The following is a 17,384-nucleotide window of genomic DNA, read 5'->3' on the forward strand; positions in this document are numbered from 1 at the left end:
GGTACAGCTGCTGGCCTACACCAAAGCCACAGCAACACAGGATCTGAGCCAGATCTGCGACCTACACCGAAGCTCACAGCAACACCAGATCCTTAACCCACTGATCCAGGCCAGGGATCAAACCTGTGTCCTCATGGATACTAGTCAGATTCATTTCCGCTGAGCCATGATGGGAACTCCTATTTTGTAGTTTTTATCCCTGTGCATCTCTTTATTGTTTTGCTACGCACACACACATACACACACACACAGAATTTTTGACATTTCAAAACTTCATGTAAAGAATACAGTAGATGTTGTCTTCTGCGATTTACTTCTGCTCAGTAGATATTTGTAAAATTTGTTTGTGTTGATAAGTGTAGCTTTATCCCGTTCATTTGTACCAATGTATAGTATCCTATTGAGTGACTATACCACAGTTTATCCATTTTTCTGTAGAAAGACATACAAGATGTTCTGTTATATATATAATTTTTATATATTATGAATATATAGTTTATATATTGTATATATTATATTTTAAAAAATGCCTCTGTGATTAGTATTGAACATATCCTTTTCTGTACATGTGTGGAAGTTTTATAACTATGTGGAATATCTTCCTTAGAGTATCTTCATTTAGTTAGATATTGCCAAATTGTTTGCCATAGTGATTGTGTTACCTGAAATGATGTCTCCTTATGATTATACTTTGTATTACCCTAATTGCAAATACATTTACCAATCACATTTCTCTTGTGCATTACCTACTTTTATCCTTTATTCATTTGTAAAATTAGATTATTTCTTTTACTGATTCTGAAAGTTCTTTATATGTTCCCAATAATAATCTTTTGTCATATGTTGCATTTATTTCCTACCAATCTCTGTCTGACCTGTCCTTTTGCTTTTTTTGAGATTGTAAATTTTAACATAACAAACTTTAAATACCTTTTCTTTATGATTTGTGCTTTGAACATCTAATTTAAGAAATAATTTCCTCCATAAAGATGTAGCACTAATCTCTGTTTTCTTTGCAGAGATTTAAGGTTTGTTTTGTACATTTAAGTCTTTAATCTATGAGAAACTCATTTTCATGTAGGGTATAAGGTAGGGATCCACTTGATTTTTTTTTTGTCTATGTGGACAACCAGTCAACCTAGCAGCATTTATGTAGTAATTGGTCTCTTCTACAGTGACCTACAGTTGTATCCGACCATATATCTAAAGTTTCTATGTTATAAGTAGGTTTGTTTATGGGCAGTCTCTTCTTTTTCATTGATCAACTTATCTATTCTTATACTGGTACACTCTCTTATTATCTATAGATCTTAGGAATTTTGATGTTTGGCAGTACAGATACTCACACATGTTCTTTTTCAAATTTGTCTATTCTTAGATCTTTCCTTTCCCTTTAAACCCTAGATCTTTGCAAACTGACATTACATTGAATCTGTTGGTCAGTTTGGGGAGAGATGACATCTTTATGACACCATATTTTCTTATCAATGAATATCTTTCTATTTAGATCTTAGTGTCTTTCAATTAAGTTTCATATTGTTCTTATAAGTACTATGCATGTATTTTGTTATATTTACTCTTAGGTTCTTTATGTATTTGGTTGCTTTTGTAAATGCAGTTAGAAAAAGAAAAGATATTTTCAGTGTGTTGGTCATTTATGTGATTGAAATTGGTTTTTATATGTTGATTTTTACAATCTTGCCAAATTCCCATATTACTTCTAATAATAGCTGTTCCCTTGTCAAAAGTCATATTTTAGGAGTTCCCTGGTGGCTCAGCAGGTTACGGATCTGGCATTATCACTGCTGGCTCAGGTCACTAGTGTGACACAAGTTCAACCCCTTGCCCAGGAACTTCTGCATGTCACAGTATAGCCAAAAAAAGGTCATATTTTATATAGATTAAAGCCATTTTGTTTCTACTTCATACCCCTTTTTTTCTTCTTAATCAGCGTGGCTGACCTTTAGTATAGCCTTGAATAAAAATAGTAATAAATAATAGGCAACCATTTCTTGTTGATTTTATACATAACGCTTTAAATGTTTTACCAGTATAGTGTAAGTATTGCTATAGGTTTTTCTAGCCACCTTATATTAGGATAAAAAAATTTTCATTGAATTTCTAATTTGCCCAGAGTGTTTATCTTAAATGGATGTTGAATTTAATCAGCTACATCTATTGAGAGACTCCTGCGCTGCCTCTCCTTGTTATTAATTGGATGAATTCTCTTGATGGGTTTCTATGCTTAAACCATCCTTGCATCCTAGAGATAGTCTTAGCCTAGGTCATAGCAGATTTATTTGTTGTTTCACATTGTTAGATTTGCTTTGTTCATTTTGCCTCTATGATTTGTGTACTTTAAGTTTTCTATCTCATGCTTTCCTCATCTTCTGATTGTGGCATCAAATTATACTTGCTTAATATAATAAATTAGAGAACTTTTAGTCAAACAACTCTGAATACCATGAATGGCTGGTAGGTTTTTTTGGTGAATACATTTTTTCTCATTTCATTTTGAAAATTTTCTACATGTAACAAGGTTGAAAGAATTAATGACCTTGAATATGGACTGAGAAATTACTGGAAAAAGTGAAGCCCCAAAAAACTATAAATGTGATTAAGGGGTATCAAATTAAAATGAGAAATTATTTAATTAGAATTCTAGAGGAAAGAACAGAGAGAATTGTAGAAGGACATTAGAAGGAAAGAATGGCTAAACATTTTTCAGAATTAATGAAGGACATCAGATTGAGTATTAACAGTGAATCACGAACAATAAATAAAAAGAAATCTATACCTACAAATACTGCAGTGAAATTGCATATACACTGATTCTCTCAGTCTGTTTCTAATCTGGAGCTTAATATACTTTATTTTTCAATGTAGTATTTTTCTTTCTGCAGTTTCCCTTTGGGTTCTCTTTCAAACCTGCTGATTGTTATTTGATGATCTTTTATTCCTTTTATTTTTTATTTATTTTTTGTCTTTTTAAGGCCGCACCCGCAGCACATGGAGGTTCCCAGGCTAGGGATCTATCCAGAGCTGTAGCCGCTGGCCTACACCACAGCCACAGCAACACCAGATCTCAGCCGCATCTGCTACCTGCACCACACCCAGATCCTTGACCTGCTGAGCAAGGCCAGGGATCAAACCCACAACCTCATCATTCCTAGTCGGATTGATTTCTGCTGTGCCACATTGGGAACTCCTCTTATTCCTTTTATAATTTAGACTTCTTCCTTCTTTTCTTTAAGTATTAAATCTAGTGTTTCATTTTTGATAACTCTAATTTTAAGTCCTTAGAGTTCTTGTTCTTCTGTTTTGTTGTTATTGCTATGAATGTTTTTCTGCTGACTGTTGCTCACAGTGGATTATTCCTTTAAGACTTTTATAATTTTGGATTTTGCTCTGTCCTTTGGCTTTACCTTTGTGAACACTGGGGACCTGGTTGAGGTTGTATTCCTCCAGATAATGGATGTTTTTCTTATGCCAGATTTTCCACAGCATTACCAACCAGAATGACTTTAAATTACTTGCCTGGCTTAGGATTTCCAGTCAAGGCATGTGGTAAAAATTCAAACACAGATCCATGTATTTGTAGGCTGCAATTAAACCTTTTCAAGTTATACTTTTTAAAACCCAGAACACTCACTTTAAGACAGGCAAGTTTCCTTATTGATTTTGCCAGCTGATGGATTTTTTTTTTTTTTTCCTAACCCACCTGTTTACTGACTCACCTACCTTTTAGAGCCCAAGGTAGTTTAATAACTACCTGTCTCCCGATAATTTTAAAGGTCTGGGTTCCTGGTGGTATGTCACAGTACCTATAGTATCCTCACAAAATCCCCCCTCCAGTGCTAGCCTCTGACAATTTCGCTTAGTTTCTTACAAGCTTAGCAATGCAATTGGATGTTTGCCCCATCATTTCTTTTGCTTCCATGTGTTACAAGAAAAGGAAATCCTATAGTCTGTCATAATTTTGAACATTTGCTCCTCTGGATGATCTGGTTTTAGAACCTATAGTTTTTAGGCAGATTTGTGCCTAGTTCTCTCCGCTGGGTTAGGCTTCTGTATTATATATATATATATTTTTTTTTTTGAGTTATTAGTAGGGATGGGAATTTTCATAGATCTGTAGAAGAAAATAGTAATAATTTCCAATGTTTCAAGTTATAAAAATTAATGGCACCTTTCTATATATCAGGTAGTAGAACTGCAAAATAGATTATCTGAAGAATCAAAGAAAGCAGATAAATTAGATTTTGAATATAAGCGGCTGAAAGAAAAAGTTGACAGTCTTCAAAAAGAAAAGGATGTGAGTATCTATCTATCTATCTATCTATCTATCTATCTATCTAAGGCCTTTTAGCACTGCCAAAATAAAGAATATGATATGTAATTCATATTTTGACTACACATTTCTTTGTCTATTTATAAATTTAAAATTAGAGATTATTTATTTTTAAATGACAGAAGATTTACATTTGTGTTTCAGAAAGAGATCTAAAATAAAAGATTAAAGAATGTATTTGCATCTAGTTTATATCTATTTATCTACCATTGTTGCTGCTTTTACATTATCTTGCTTATGACTCTCTATATTTGTATAGCTTTTCTGTTTTATGTATGATTTTTATGGAGGACAATTTCTTTTTGTTGTTGAACATATTTTGAAACTTTTAAAATGTTTTTACTTTGTTTTGATTATGAATATTTAAAGTCTTTGTTTAATCTTTTATGTTTCATGAAAAGAATGTTACATAATAAGATTACTCATTGTTAAGGATGGAGTAGACAGTTTTGTTTCTTAGGTTTAACTAGATACTTCATTATATATAGTAGATATTCAGTTATTGTTAAATGGGAAAAAATTGTATAATCTTTTCTTTCTATGATCTTTTGTAGAAAATCAAAAGATATAATATGTCCATATTCACCAGTAGATAAGGCAGAGACCACTGATGGATAAACTCATAAAACTTAAAGCTGACTTTCCTTATTTTTAATGTCCCTCCAGAGGTTAAGAACAGAAAGGGATTCTCTGAAGGAAACCATTGAAGAGCTGCGCTGTGTTCAGGCTCAAGAAGGGCAGCTCACAACTCAAGGTATTTCAGGAGCCCAGGCAAGACTACTCATTTCTAACAGTGTCAGTAAAATATCAGATTCATTTTAGGATGATTGCATCAGTAGATGAGATTTAAAAATTGGTGAAGAGCCATGAGATTGATACAAATTTGGAACTGTTACCCAGATTTTATGGCAAATAGGCTATAATTATGGGACTGTGACCAAAAGAAAAAAAAGAAAGAATAGGTAACTTGGACTTCATCAAAATTAAAAACTTTTGTGTATCAAAGGACACTATCAATAGGGTGAAAAAGCCACCCACAAAATGGGAGAAAATATTTGCAAATCATTCATCTGTTAAGTGATTGATATCAAGAATATATAAGAGTTCCCTTGTGGTGCAGTGGGTTAAGGATCCAGTGTTGTTACTGTAGCAGTCCAGGTTGCTGCTGTGGCATAAGTTCAGTCCCTTGCCCGGAAATTTGCATATGCCACAAAGAACTCAACAACAGCCAAAGACAACACTCAGTTCACTGATGGGCAAAGGACTTATATAGATATTTCTCCAAAGAAAATATACAAATGCCTTAAACAATTCTCAACATCATTAGTCATTAGAGAAATGGAAATCAAAACCACAATGAGATACCACTTCACACCCATTAGGATGGCTATTACCAAAAAATAAAAGGAAAATAACAGGTGTTGGTGAGGTTGTGGAGAAAGCACGGCCCTCGTGCATTGCTGGATGTAAAATGGAGCAGCCACCATGGAAGAGACGGTGGTTCTTTAAAAAGTTAAACATGAAGTTTCATATATATGATCCAGAAATTCCATTCCAAAGTATATACTCAAAAGAATTCAAAGCAAGGACTCAACCAGATACTGGTACACCAGTGTTCATAGCAGCATTATTCACAATAGCCAAAAGGTGGTCAACAGATAAATGGATAAAGAAAATGTGATACATACATATCTTGGAATATTATTGAACCATAGAAAGAGATGAAGTACTGATAAATGCTGTAACAGTAGGTGAATGTTGAAAACCTTATGTTAGGTGAAGTGAGCCAGATACAAAAAGACAGATACTGCTATCATTTAGACAGTCAGAAAATGGAATAAAAGTTACAAGGGGCGGAGAGAGAAAGCGGTGGGGAATTATTGCTTACTGGTTACAAAATTTATGTTTTGAGTGATGAAAGAGTGGGAACAGATAGTAGTGATGGTTTCATAACATAGTACGTACGTAGTGTCACTTAATTGTACACGTAAAAATTGTTCAAATTGTATAATGATGACGTAAGGCAACTGTGACACGGTTTTTTAATTTGAAGTAAAGATTTTAGCTGTTAAAATTAACGTTCAGCGTAGGGGTTCCTATGGAAACTAAAGGAGATGGTTGTGCTCTGTCTTAATCTGGCATCCATGCCTGTGTATTTACAGGGTTAATACCTCTGGGAAGTCAGGAATCTTCAGATAGCCTGGCGGCAGAGATCGTTACCCCTGAAATCAGGTAAGGCGGTCCACAGCCACACTGCACAGTATTCCTGGAGAAAACCTGGCCCTCTTTCTGTCATCTGGAGGTCCAGCTCCTTACTCTTTTTTTTTTTTTTTTTTTTTTTTTTTTTAGGGCCACACTCATGGCATATGGAAGTTCCCAGGCTGTAGGTCGAATCAGCTACAACTGCTGGCCTGCATCACAGCCACAGCAACTCAGGATCCGAGCCTCATCTATGACCTACACCACAGCTCATGGCAATGCCAGATCCTTAACCCACTGAGCGAGGCGAGAGATCAAACCCACATCCTCATGGATACTAGTAAGATTCATTTCTGCTGCACCACAATAGGAACTCCAGTTCCTGACTCTTTGTCACTGATGTTTTCAACGTGAGCTTCATGTTAGGTGTCCATGTTTTCCACATATTAGATGCTTTCTTCAGCTGGTGCAGCAAACCCTTGATTTCTCCCTTTTGGAAGATGAGGTTTCAGAGGTACAGAGCAAACTGATGTCTGTGCTTTGGTGTCCTCAGCAGACAGGTAGCAGTGAAACCACTCAGCTCAAAGACAAAGGTTATGCTTAGTCATCAGCCTGCAAAATAATTAGTCATCTTCATTTATTAATTAAGGACAGGGAGTGGTCTGGGAAAGATGTAATGCAGTGAACAGAGGATACATTTCCCTGTCTCTCCTACTCCTCCCTCAGTGGTACTTTACGTTTTTATTTAGTCATGGCACTTTAAATATTCCATTTATTTCAGTATATGCCTGGCTTTAAGTACAAGAATGAAAAATTGGTGGAGAGGCCCCAAATGTCCAGCAGGAGGTGAATGATTAAGCCTGACTATTGCTTTTATCAGATTTGGGCTGATTTTTCCCCCTTTCTAAATTGACACTAGTCTTGATTGTTCATAACATCCTTGGAGACGTAAATAAAATAATGATGTAACAATGTGTAAAAGCTTTGCAACTGTGAAAATTGCAATAGGCATTGAAATACTTGTTGAGTACATGAAGACAATGCTTATTGTTTTTGGCATTGGTTTAAGAAGGACAGACAGGACTTCCCTTGTGGTGCAGTGTGTTAAGGATCCAGCATTGTCACTGCTATGGCTCAGGTCACTACTGTGGCGTGAGTTTGATCCCTGGCCTGGGAACTTCCATATGCTACAGATATGGCCAAAAAAAAAAAAAAAAAAAAAAAAAAAGGAGAAACAGAAGACATATTTTGCAACACCAATTCCAGAAGCATTTTGTATGCCTTTTACTTTTTTTGCATACCTTTTACTTATCTGATAGAGTATTTAGTTCTTGGATCACATGATTATTAGTCCAGTGTGATTACTGGACCAATAAAATTTGTTGAATGAAAAAACACTTTTGTTATGAATATTTATACGTAAATGATAATGTCCAGGAGTTCCCACTGTGGCTCAGCAGGTTAGGAACCCAACTAGTATCCATGAGGTTGCAGGTTTGATCTCTGGCCTCACTCAGTGGGTTAAGGATCTGGCATTGCCATGAGCTGTGGTGTAGGTCCCAGATGCAGCTTGGATCCCGTGTTACTGGGCTGTGGCATAGGCCAGCAACTGCAGCTCCAATTCGACTTCTAGCCTGGGAACTTCCATATGCCACAGGTGCAGCCCTAAAAAGAAAGAAGAAAAAAACAAAAGGTTATATCCACACAACAAATTTTAAGGAAGCTTATAGCTAACGCAGTTGAATTTTTTTTTTATTTTATTTTATTTTATTTTATTTTATTTTTTTTGTCTTTTTGTCTTTTGTTGTTGCTGTTGTTGTTGTTGCTATTTCTTGGGCCGCTCCCACGGCATATGGAGGTTCCCAGGCTAGGGGTCGAATCGGAGCTGTAGCCACCAGCCTACGCCAGAGCCACAGCAACGCGGGATCCGAGCCGCGTCTGCAACCTACACCACAGCTCACGGCAACGCCGGATCGTTAACCCACTGAGCAAGGGCAGGGACCGAACCCGCAACCTCATGGTTCCTAGTCGGATTCGTTAACCACCGCAGTTGAATTTTTAAAGCAGAAAAGAACAATGATAAAGATTCAACAAAAGATTCCCTTGTGGCCCACTGAGTTAAGGATCCAGTATTGTCACTGCAGCAGCTCAGGTCACTGCTGTGGCACAGGTTCAGTCCCTGGCCTAGGAACTTCCACATGCCATCGGCGTGGCCAAAAAAAAAAGATTGAAGATATAAAATACCTTTTTTTTTTGAGTATTACTCAATAAAAATTGAGATAACTCTGTGTCTAGAAAAGCTATCAAGAAAATGAAATAGTGCAAAGGGTGAAATTTCTTAATATATGTCATAGATGATGGGTTAATATTCTTGATACATAAAGAAATTTCCCTATCCAGTTCACAGAAATCTATTAAAAATGATGATTTTCACTAATGTTAAGGGTGTGGAGAAATTGGAAACATCAAAAAATAGGAGTAAAAGATTAAAGTGATGTAACTTTTTTAAAATAATTTTTTTTAATTGAGATATAATTGACATAACATTGTAATAGTTTTAGGTGTACAACATAATGATTTGATATTTGTATATATTGTGAAATGATTATCATAGTAATTTAACATCCATCACCACACATAATTACAAAATTTTTTTTTCCTATGGTGCGCAACTGTTCTTTTTTTTTTTCTTCCAGTTTTATTGCGATATGATGGGCATACAGGCCTATGTAAGTTTAAGGTGTACAGCATAATGATGTGACTTAAATACATCATTAAATAATTACGACAATAAGTTTTAGTGAACATCCATCATTTCATACAGAAACAAAGCTAAAGAAATATAAAAAATATTTTTTTCCTTGTGATGAGAACTTTTAGGATTTACTCATAACAGTATCCACACAACAGTGTTCATTATGTTTATTGTGTTGTACCTCTCTAGTACTTATTTACCTTTTTCTAATTCTTTTTCTTAATGAAAATTCATTAAATTCTATAGTGCTTAGCAGTTTTCACAAGTTTCACACACCTGATTTTTTTTTCTTTCTTTTTTTTTTTGCTTTTTAGGGCCACACCCGAGGCATATGGAAGTTCCCGGGCTACGGGTCAAATTGGACCTGCGGCTGCAGGCCTACGCAAGAGCCACAGCAACACCAGATCCGAGCCTCATCTGCAGCTTACCCCACAGCTCAGACAACACCAGATCCTTAACCCACTGAGCAAGGCCAGGCATCAAACCTGCATCCTCATGGATACTAGTCGGATTCCTTACCACTGAGCAACAATGGGAACTCCACATGATTTCATATAATCCCATAATAGCCCTTTTTTAAAATAAAAATCCCCTGCCTCTATAAAAGTATGGAACACTTCATGTATTTATGTGTCATCCTTGTGCAGAGGCCATGCTAATCCTCTCTATCATTCCAGTTGCGTGTGTGTGCGCACACACACAGAAACAACTCACTGCACAACTCTTCTTTCGAGCAGTTTGGCTGAAAAGATATGTATAGATGTATTTTTTTATTGTGATTTCCCCAATACAATTTTTTTTCTACTGTACAGTGTGGTGACCCAGTTTCGCATACATGTATACATTCTATTTTCTCCCATTATTGGAGTTCCCAGTGTGGCTCAGTGATTAGTGAATCCGACTAGGAACCATGAGGTTTCGGGTTCGATCCCTGGCCTCACTCAGTGGGTCAAGGATCCGGTGTTGCCGTGAGCTGTGGTGTAGGTCGCAGACGGCTCAGATCCCCAGTTGCTGTGGCTCTGGCGTAGGCCGGTGGCTACAGCTCCGATTAGACCCATATCCTGGGAACCTCCGTATGCCGTGGTGTGGCCCTAGAAAAGGCAAAAAAAAAAAAAAAAAAGCATTTTCTCCCATTATCATGCTCCATCATAAGTGACTAGACACAGTTCCCAGAAAAGGTATATTATCTAAAAGATGTGCTCATCTTTTGATGTAAAAATTACTCTTCTGAGAATTAATCCTTAGGAAATAACCGAGAATATACACAAAGGGCTATTTATAAAGCTGATCATTAAGAACATGTTAAAGCTCAAAATTGGTAATAATCTAAATACCAGTAATTGGGCATTGATTAAATAGTAATTCAGCTATGTCTTTTTTTTAAATCTATGTCTTTTAACATGTCGTTTAAACTATTAAAGTATAGGAGTTCCCAGTGGCTCAGAAGGTTAAGGATCTGGCATTGTCACTGCTGGGGCTTGGGTTGCTGCAGTGGCACGAATTCGATCCCTGGCCCAGGAACTACCACATGCCACAGGCACTAACAAAAACAAATAAATAAAATATTAGAGTATAAAATTTAATGATATGAAAAGATTGCAAAAAGTATAAATAGCAGATACCAATGTAGCACGTACTGCAAGATTCATTTTTACAGGTCTTTTACATGGTTGTGCATATGCATAAAATTAGAATGCTATATTTCAGCAGGAATTTTGCACCCTAGGCTTATGGAGGGTGCAATATTTTCTTCTCTGTCTTTTTTTTTTTTTTCACCCTATGATGAGCATGTTTTACTTTGTAACCAAAAAATACAATGAAGTCATTGTTGTCCGTTTATAAAATATATCAGGTTCTTTATTACTGCTTGAGTTGGGCTACAAATTTGACACTCATCTCTTCAGTAGCAAAAGATTTACAGTGTTTACGGGCAGACTGGTTTGTGTGTGTTTGATATTTCATTTTGTTTTTCCTTTTCCATGGGAAGCACAGCTCTTGATAGTATCTGGTATTGACAGTAATGCCTTCTTCATGTGGCTCTCTAAAGATGCCCCTCCCTAACATAAAGGATGAGTTGTATCCTTAACAAGTATTTTTTTTATCATCACTGCAGTAAACGTAGTGGTAATCTTTGTGTGTAAGATTTTGACGTAACACAAAGAGCCCAAAACAATGCAGTTCAGTAACTTGGCTCTGATTTTCTGTCTTATTACAAGAATACAGTTTTACACATCTCTGGGGAACTATGCATCTTGATGGTATTCTTCGTTGAATACTTATACCTTGCCACAACATGATTGGTAATTTAAGAGCATTAAAGATGACTTTTTTTTTTCTTTCTTACGGCCGAACCTACAGCATATGGAAGTTTCTGGGCTAGGAGTCAAATTGGAGTTGTAGCTGCCTGTTTTCACCACAGCCGCACCAGATCTAAGCCACATCTGCAACCAGTGCCACAGCTTGTGGCAATACCAGATCCTTAACACTGAGCAATGCCAGGGATGGAAACCTGCATCCTCATGGTCACTATGTCCAATGGGAACTCCTTCTGTTTTTTGGGGTTTTTTTTTTTTTGAGATGATGTTTTGTTGATGAGAACCAAAGAACAAGTACATAGATGCATTCACAGCTTAAGTATTTAAATCAGAAAGGAAATAGGATTTTGAAACCTCATTCATCACAAATCATGATATTTGGATATTCTGTTATCTTCAGATTATCCCCATTCTAAAAAGAAAGTGCTTAAGATCTGAAACATAATGTCCCAGCCAGTAACCACAGGAGCTAAATTCTTTGCAGGTACTTTGTTTTTCATTTCTGTTCTATGTATTAAATCTGTAACAATGACTGGCTGGATTTTGATAATTATATTGTATTTAGGTACTAAATAATCAGTTTCTTGTTTGCTCCCAGGGAGAAGCTTATTCGTCTTCAGCATGAGAATAAGATGTTAAAAATCAACCAAGAGGGTTCAGACAATGAAAAAATCGCCTTGTTGCAGAGCCTTCTAGATGATGCCAACCTACGAAAGAATGAGCTGGAGACGGAGAACAGGTAGGAGCTGCCTGGAGGCAGCACATAAACACAGTCTTTCTCCATTCACCTTGGTTTTGATCCCCTTAAACAAAGGTTTGAATTGCATTTTGAAAAGTAACAATGTGTTGTTCCATTTCATTTCAAGAGTACTTTTTTCGGCTTTTCCACTAATGGGCACATTTGCCCCATTATTGTGTCTCTCTGTGATAGCATGTCCTTCTTAGCTCTTCAGGCAGAATGATACCAAGGCCCTACCATCTTCCTTTTCTAATCACTAATTAGAAGTAGAGGATTAAAAAATAAAGTCGCCAGAGTACCCATTGTGGCACAGTGGAAACAAATCTGACTGGTATCCATGAGGACGCAGGTTTGATCCCTGGCCTCGCTCAGTGGGTTAAGAGGATCCTGTGTTGCTGTGAGCTGCCGTGTAGGTTGCAGACTTTGCTCTAGGTTGCAGACTTTGCTCAGATCCTGAATGGCTGTGGCTGTGGTGTAGGCCAGCAGCTGCAGCTCCCATTCAACCCCTAGCCTGGGGATTTCTGGCCTGTCTCAGTGGGTTAAGGATGTGGTGTGGGCGTGAGCTGTGGTGTAGGCCACAGATGCAGCTCAGATCTGATATTGCTGTGCATGTGGCTTAGGCCAGCAGTTGTAGCTCCGATTTGACCCCTAGCCTGGGAACTTCAGGTTGGCCCTTAAAAGCTTAAATAAATAAATAAATAAATAAAATTTGAAAGTCACCACATAACAATTTTACTTCACAGTCACGATCAGGTTAATAAAATTTACCCTCTTTTCACAAGTTAACATTTTAAAGACTCAATCAGTGTGAGGAAAACTGTAGTATCCATCATAATTGAATTGATAGGGCTTTTTTTTAAATGTGTTATCTCTTTTGACTCTAATATGAAATCTTCCATTTTATGAGCAATTTAGTTATTTTGAGAATTCAGAATCTGCAAATTTAACAAGAGCATCACTTTTCTGCTTGTAAGTTTTCAGAGTATTGCAGTAGACGGTCATTCAAAATTACTTTTGTTTTTTTGGTCTCTGTCTTTTAGGGCTGCATCTGTGGCATATGGAGGTATGCAAGCTAGGGGTCCAGTCGGAACTGTAGCCACTGGCCTACGCCAGAGCCACAGCAATGCAGGATCCAAGCCGTGTCTGTGACCTACACCACAGCTCATGGGAACGCTGGATCCTTAACCCACTGAGCGAGGCCAGGGATCGAACCTGCAGCCCCATGGATGTTAGTCGGGTTTGCTAACCACTGAGCCATGAAAGGAAGTCCCCAAACTACTTTTAAAAGCAGTAGCTTACTCTGGCAAGGGTTACTCATATTTTGTTGTGACAGTCTTCAGGTTCTCTTCCTTTTTGGAAATGTTTCTTAGCTACCAAACACATGGGTCGGTCTTTTTCTTCAAGCTGGGATATTCTGGCATTTTGAAGGGATTTGACATGTTTTATAAATAGTTTCACAGTTTGCATGATATTACAGATTCTCTGTTTATTATGCCTGATTGATTTGGCATTTCCCAGGTGTGAGTCAGTCCTGAGAGTCAGAATTGTTATGACAGTTTTACATATCCCTCCCTTCTTCCCGTGACCATCATTTTCAAAGCTGCTGAGGGAGAATCAGCAAACAGTGTAAATACCAGGGGGATTATTAGAGCATAAAGTGTCAACAGAAAGAGCCATGTTTTATATCAATTCTTAGGAGCATAGATAATGAATACTTTTTAAAAATACTTAGGAAAAGTGGAAAAAGAGAAGGGAGAGGTATGGGAATCATAGAAAACTGCTGGCGATCTTGCAGAGCCCTTGGGGAGAGTGCCCTGTGTCACCCCTCCCCCTTGGCCTCCAGAACAGATTTGAGCATTATAGGCTCTCCCGACACTGATTTCTTTTCGGCTAATCAACACCTACAACTTATCTAACAACAGATTTGCCTTGTCTTTCACAAGCGTTACAGCTATTGCTCTTTTCTCCTCCAAAGCAGAAGAGCTAATTGTCGTGTGTACAGGACTCGTGTATGGAGGTGACTGGTGACGCACCACCCCACCCCACCTCCACCAAGTCCCTGTGTTATTTACAGCTCTGTATGTCTCTTAAGTTACAACACCAATGATAACTTACCTTTGGACTATAGCTACTTGTAGGTATTATGACCTGTAAGAGTAATAATAATAGCAGCTAACATTTTTTAAGCTCCTATTTGTTTCAGACATGGTGCTAAATAAGTGTTTTCTAGATGTTCCTGTCGTGGCTCAGTGGAAATGAATCTTGACTGTAGAATCCATGAGGACACAGGTCTGATCCCTGGCCTTGTTCAGTGGGTTAAGGATCCAGCGTTGTCATCAAGTATGGTGAAGGTTGAGATGCAGCTCAGATCCCATGTGGCTGTGGCTGTGGCTGTGGCGTAGGCCAGCAGCTACAGCTCCAATTTGACCCATAGCCTGGAAAACTCCATGTGCCATGGGTGTGGCCCTAAAAAAACAGCAACAAAAAAAGTGTTTTCTATATTTGGTCTTTATTAAAGTGTTCCAGATGAAGGAATTTTGGCTCAGACCCAGACTACTGATTCCAGAGCCTCTACTTCACCTTTACCTTCTTTCGAATTTATCTTCTGCCACGTTTGTACAACACTTTTTTTAAAACCCTGTCTCCCTCACAGAATGCCTTTTCTCTTAAGTGAATTATAGCATATTCGTTTTGAGTTTAATAAGTTTTTACATTACCTTGTCTCTAACTTAACCTCTTACTATTTGACAGAACTGGACTAGCAGCAAGACAGCAGAGTTTCAGTCCTACTGAGTCTTTTTTTTTTCCCTTTTTCAACTGAACCTGTGGCCTATAGAAGTTCCCTGGCCAGGAATTGAATCCAAGCCACAGCTGTCGCAGCTGCAGCAACACCAGATCCTTAACCCTCTGCACCACAGTGGGAAATCCCCACTGAGTCTGTCTGTCTGTCTGTATTTATTTATTTATTTATTTTCATTTTTCAGGGCCATACCCGAGGCATATGGAGGTTCCCAGGCTAGGGGTCAAATCGGAGCTGTAGCTGCTGGCCTTCGTCACAGCCACAGCAGTGCGGGATCTGAGCTGCATCTTCGATCTACGCTACAGCTCATGGCAACACCAGATCCTTAACCCACTGAGCAAGGCCAAATTCAAACCTGAGTCCTCACAGATGCTTGTCAGATTCGTTAACCACTAAGCCACGATGGGAACTCCCCCCACAGTCTTTTAACTGTATGACCTTAAATACATTTTGCTCATCACCCATATATCACCTTAGAAGAAAAGGTTTGTAGAAAACCTCCAAGCTCATTTCCATTTAGTTTTCCCAATAAGTGAGTCCTTGTTAAAAGGCTGTAATACCTGTTGACCCTCAAGCAGGAGAGGCAGGAAGGGTTGAGAGTAGGGCCATGTCAGAGCTTTCTGGGGGCATTTATGATTTCATTCCCTCTCATAGTATGTGGGGATTCAAGCTCACTTTCTCCCTATGCCCCCTTGATAGCTATATGTAATTAGATCTTGATTAAAATGTTAATTGGGGGTTCCCATTGTGGCTCAATGGTAGTGAACCCAACTGGTATCCATGAGGACACGGGTTCAATCCCTGGCCTCACTCAGTGGGTTAAGGATCTGGTGTTGCTCTGAGCTGTGGTGTAGGTTGCAGACGTGGCCCAGATCCAGTGTTGCTGTGGCTGTGGCGTAGGCCAGTAGCTGCAGCTCTGATTCACCCCCTAGGCTGGGAACATCCATATGCTGTGGGTGCTACCCTAAAATGACAAAAAAAAAAAAAAAATTAATTCACTGAACTGAAAGGAGAGAAAGAAAGTAGAAGCATTTACAGAGTACCTGCCGTGTACACACTCTTTATATATTATCTCACAATAAAGAGAGATATTCTTATGACAGCTTCCACCTAGTAGGCTTACAGTGTTTATTTAGTAAATAATTTTTAAGATGGCTAAGATGGATAGTTGAAATAGTCTTATAGTTTGGTGTATATTTCCATATTGCTTCCTGAAAAGATTGAAGAAAATTACGGTTCATAATGTGCTTATGTACCTGTGTTCCCATATTGAATATGGATTTTCAGGTGATTCTTTCACTGAATGAAAAAGCAGCATCCTTCATGTGAAAAACATCAGTTATTATTTTAGATTTATTGCCCTTTTCTGTGATTCTCACTAAAATATAAAGCCTAAAGGTTTATGATAAGAATTTATTGCAACTTGTTGAGTAGAAAATGTTTCTTCCTGAGCTTCCTGGGTGTTGGATTCTAAACACTCATTGCCCTGTTTTGTTCTTCATTGTGGGCAGCCTGGCTTTTACTGCCTGGCTTTTACTAAAGTATCTCTTACTAGAATCACCAGTCCGGTGGGAACATTAGGGACTCATCTCTCCTCACCTTTTTGCTACATTCACTGTTGGTTCTTCCCTCGATTCAGACTTTGTCTCAATTTCAGTGTCAGCCCTCATTTGCGAGTCTCCTCATTACCTGGTTATTCTCCAGGACGAGGTTCCTCTTTCCGCCCTTTGGTGGGTGAGCTGCTGTGGACTGTCAGTTCCTTCTGCCCTTGCTCACATTCTTTCTAGTCACCATTGTTTGTGCTTGTGGCTTCAGTCATTTCCAAATGGCTCTCAGGTCTGTAGGGTCAGCTTGGGCCCCCGGCTGTGCTGTAGAAACAGCCATCCAGCAGTTTGACAGGCATCTGGGCACTTCATTTCCAACAAATGCCAAACGAGGTCTGTGTGTTTCTTTCTCAGCCCCTGCCTCCCGTATTGCCTTTCTCAGTAACTGGTTCTTGGTAGTTCACACCAAAATCCCGAGTGTTATTTTTGGCTCCCTGTAGTCTTTTGCTTTTTCCATGCCTTACCCCCAACTCTGTCCCTTTCCTTTAGGCACGTGCAGTAGCCACCGTGGTCTCCTCCGCCTGGTTCATGTCTGCCCTCTGGTTTTTAAAGGACACCTCCTCTCACACCAGTGTCATCTTTCTGGAGTGCTGTCTTATCCTTCAGCATCACCCAAGACCT

The 17,384-nt window shown here is 38.3% G+C and overlaps 1 protein-coding gene and 1 pseudogene across 6 annotated transcripts in view; one reads left to right on the forward strand and one right to left on the reverse strand.

Moving 5' to 3' along the window:
- Nucleotides 1–17,384, forward strand: part of HOOK3 (hook microtubule tethering protein 3) — a 93,872-nt gene that overhangs the window by 58,633 nt on the left and 17,855 nt on the right. For 2 of the 6 annotated variants that reach the window (XR_014832735.1, XM_021077847.2), the window contains exons 12-15: nt 4,205–4,315; nt 5,018–5,105; nt 6,514–6,583; nt 12,219–12,359. Coding sequence is in view for 1 of the 6 variants with exons in the window: in XM_021077847.2 (XP_020933506.1) it covers nt 4,205–4,315; nt 5,018–5,105; nt 6,514–6,583; nt 12,219–12,359 (410 nt within the window). In the remaining 5 variants the exon portion in view is untranslated. Of the gene's footprint in view, nt 1–4,204; nt 4,316–5,017; nt 5,106–6,513; nt 6,584–12,218; nt 16,150–17,384 lie in introns of those variants that run through there. The other 4 variants (XR_014832736.1, XR_014832739.1, XR_014832738.1 and 1 more) reach the window with 4 other exon arrangements.
- On the reverse strand, nt 9,908–10,006 carry LOC146395147 (U6 spliceosomal RNA; annotated as a pseudogene).

Source organism: Sus scrofa, chromosome 17, assembly GCF_054392235.1.
Source record: "Sus scrofa isolate SSC_HxYL_T2T_F1_AM1 chromosome 17, Sscrofa_HxYL_maternal_Yorkshire_Landrace_v2.0, whole genome shotgun sequence".
Taxonomy (NCBI): Eukaryota; Metazoa; Chordata; class Mammalia; order Artiodactyla; family Suidae; genus Sus; species Sus scrofa.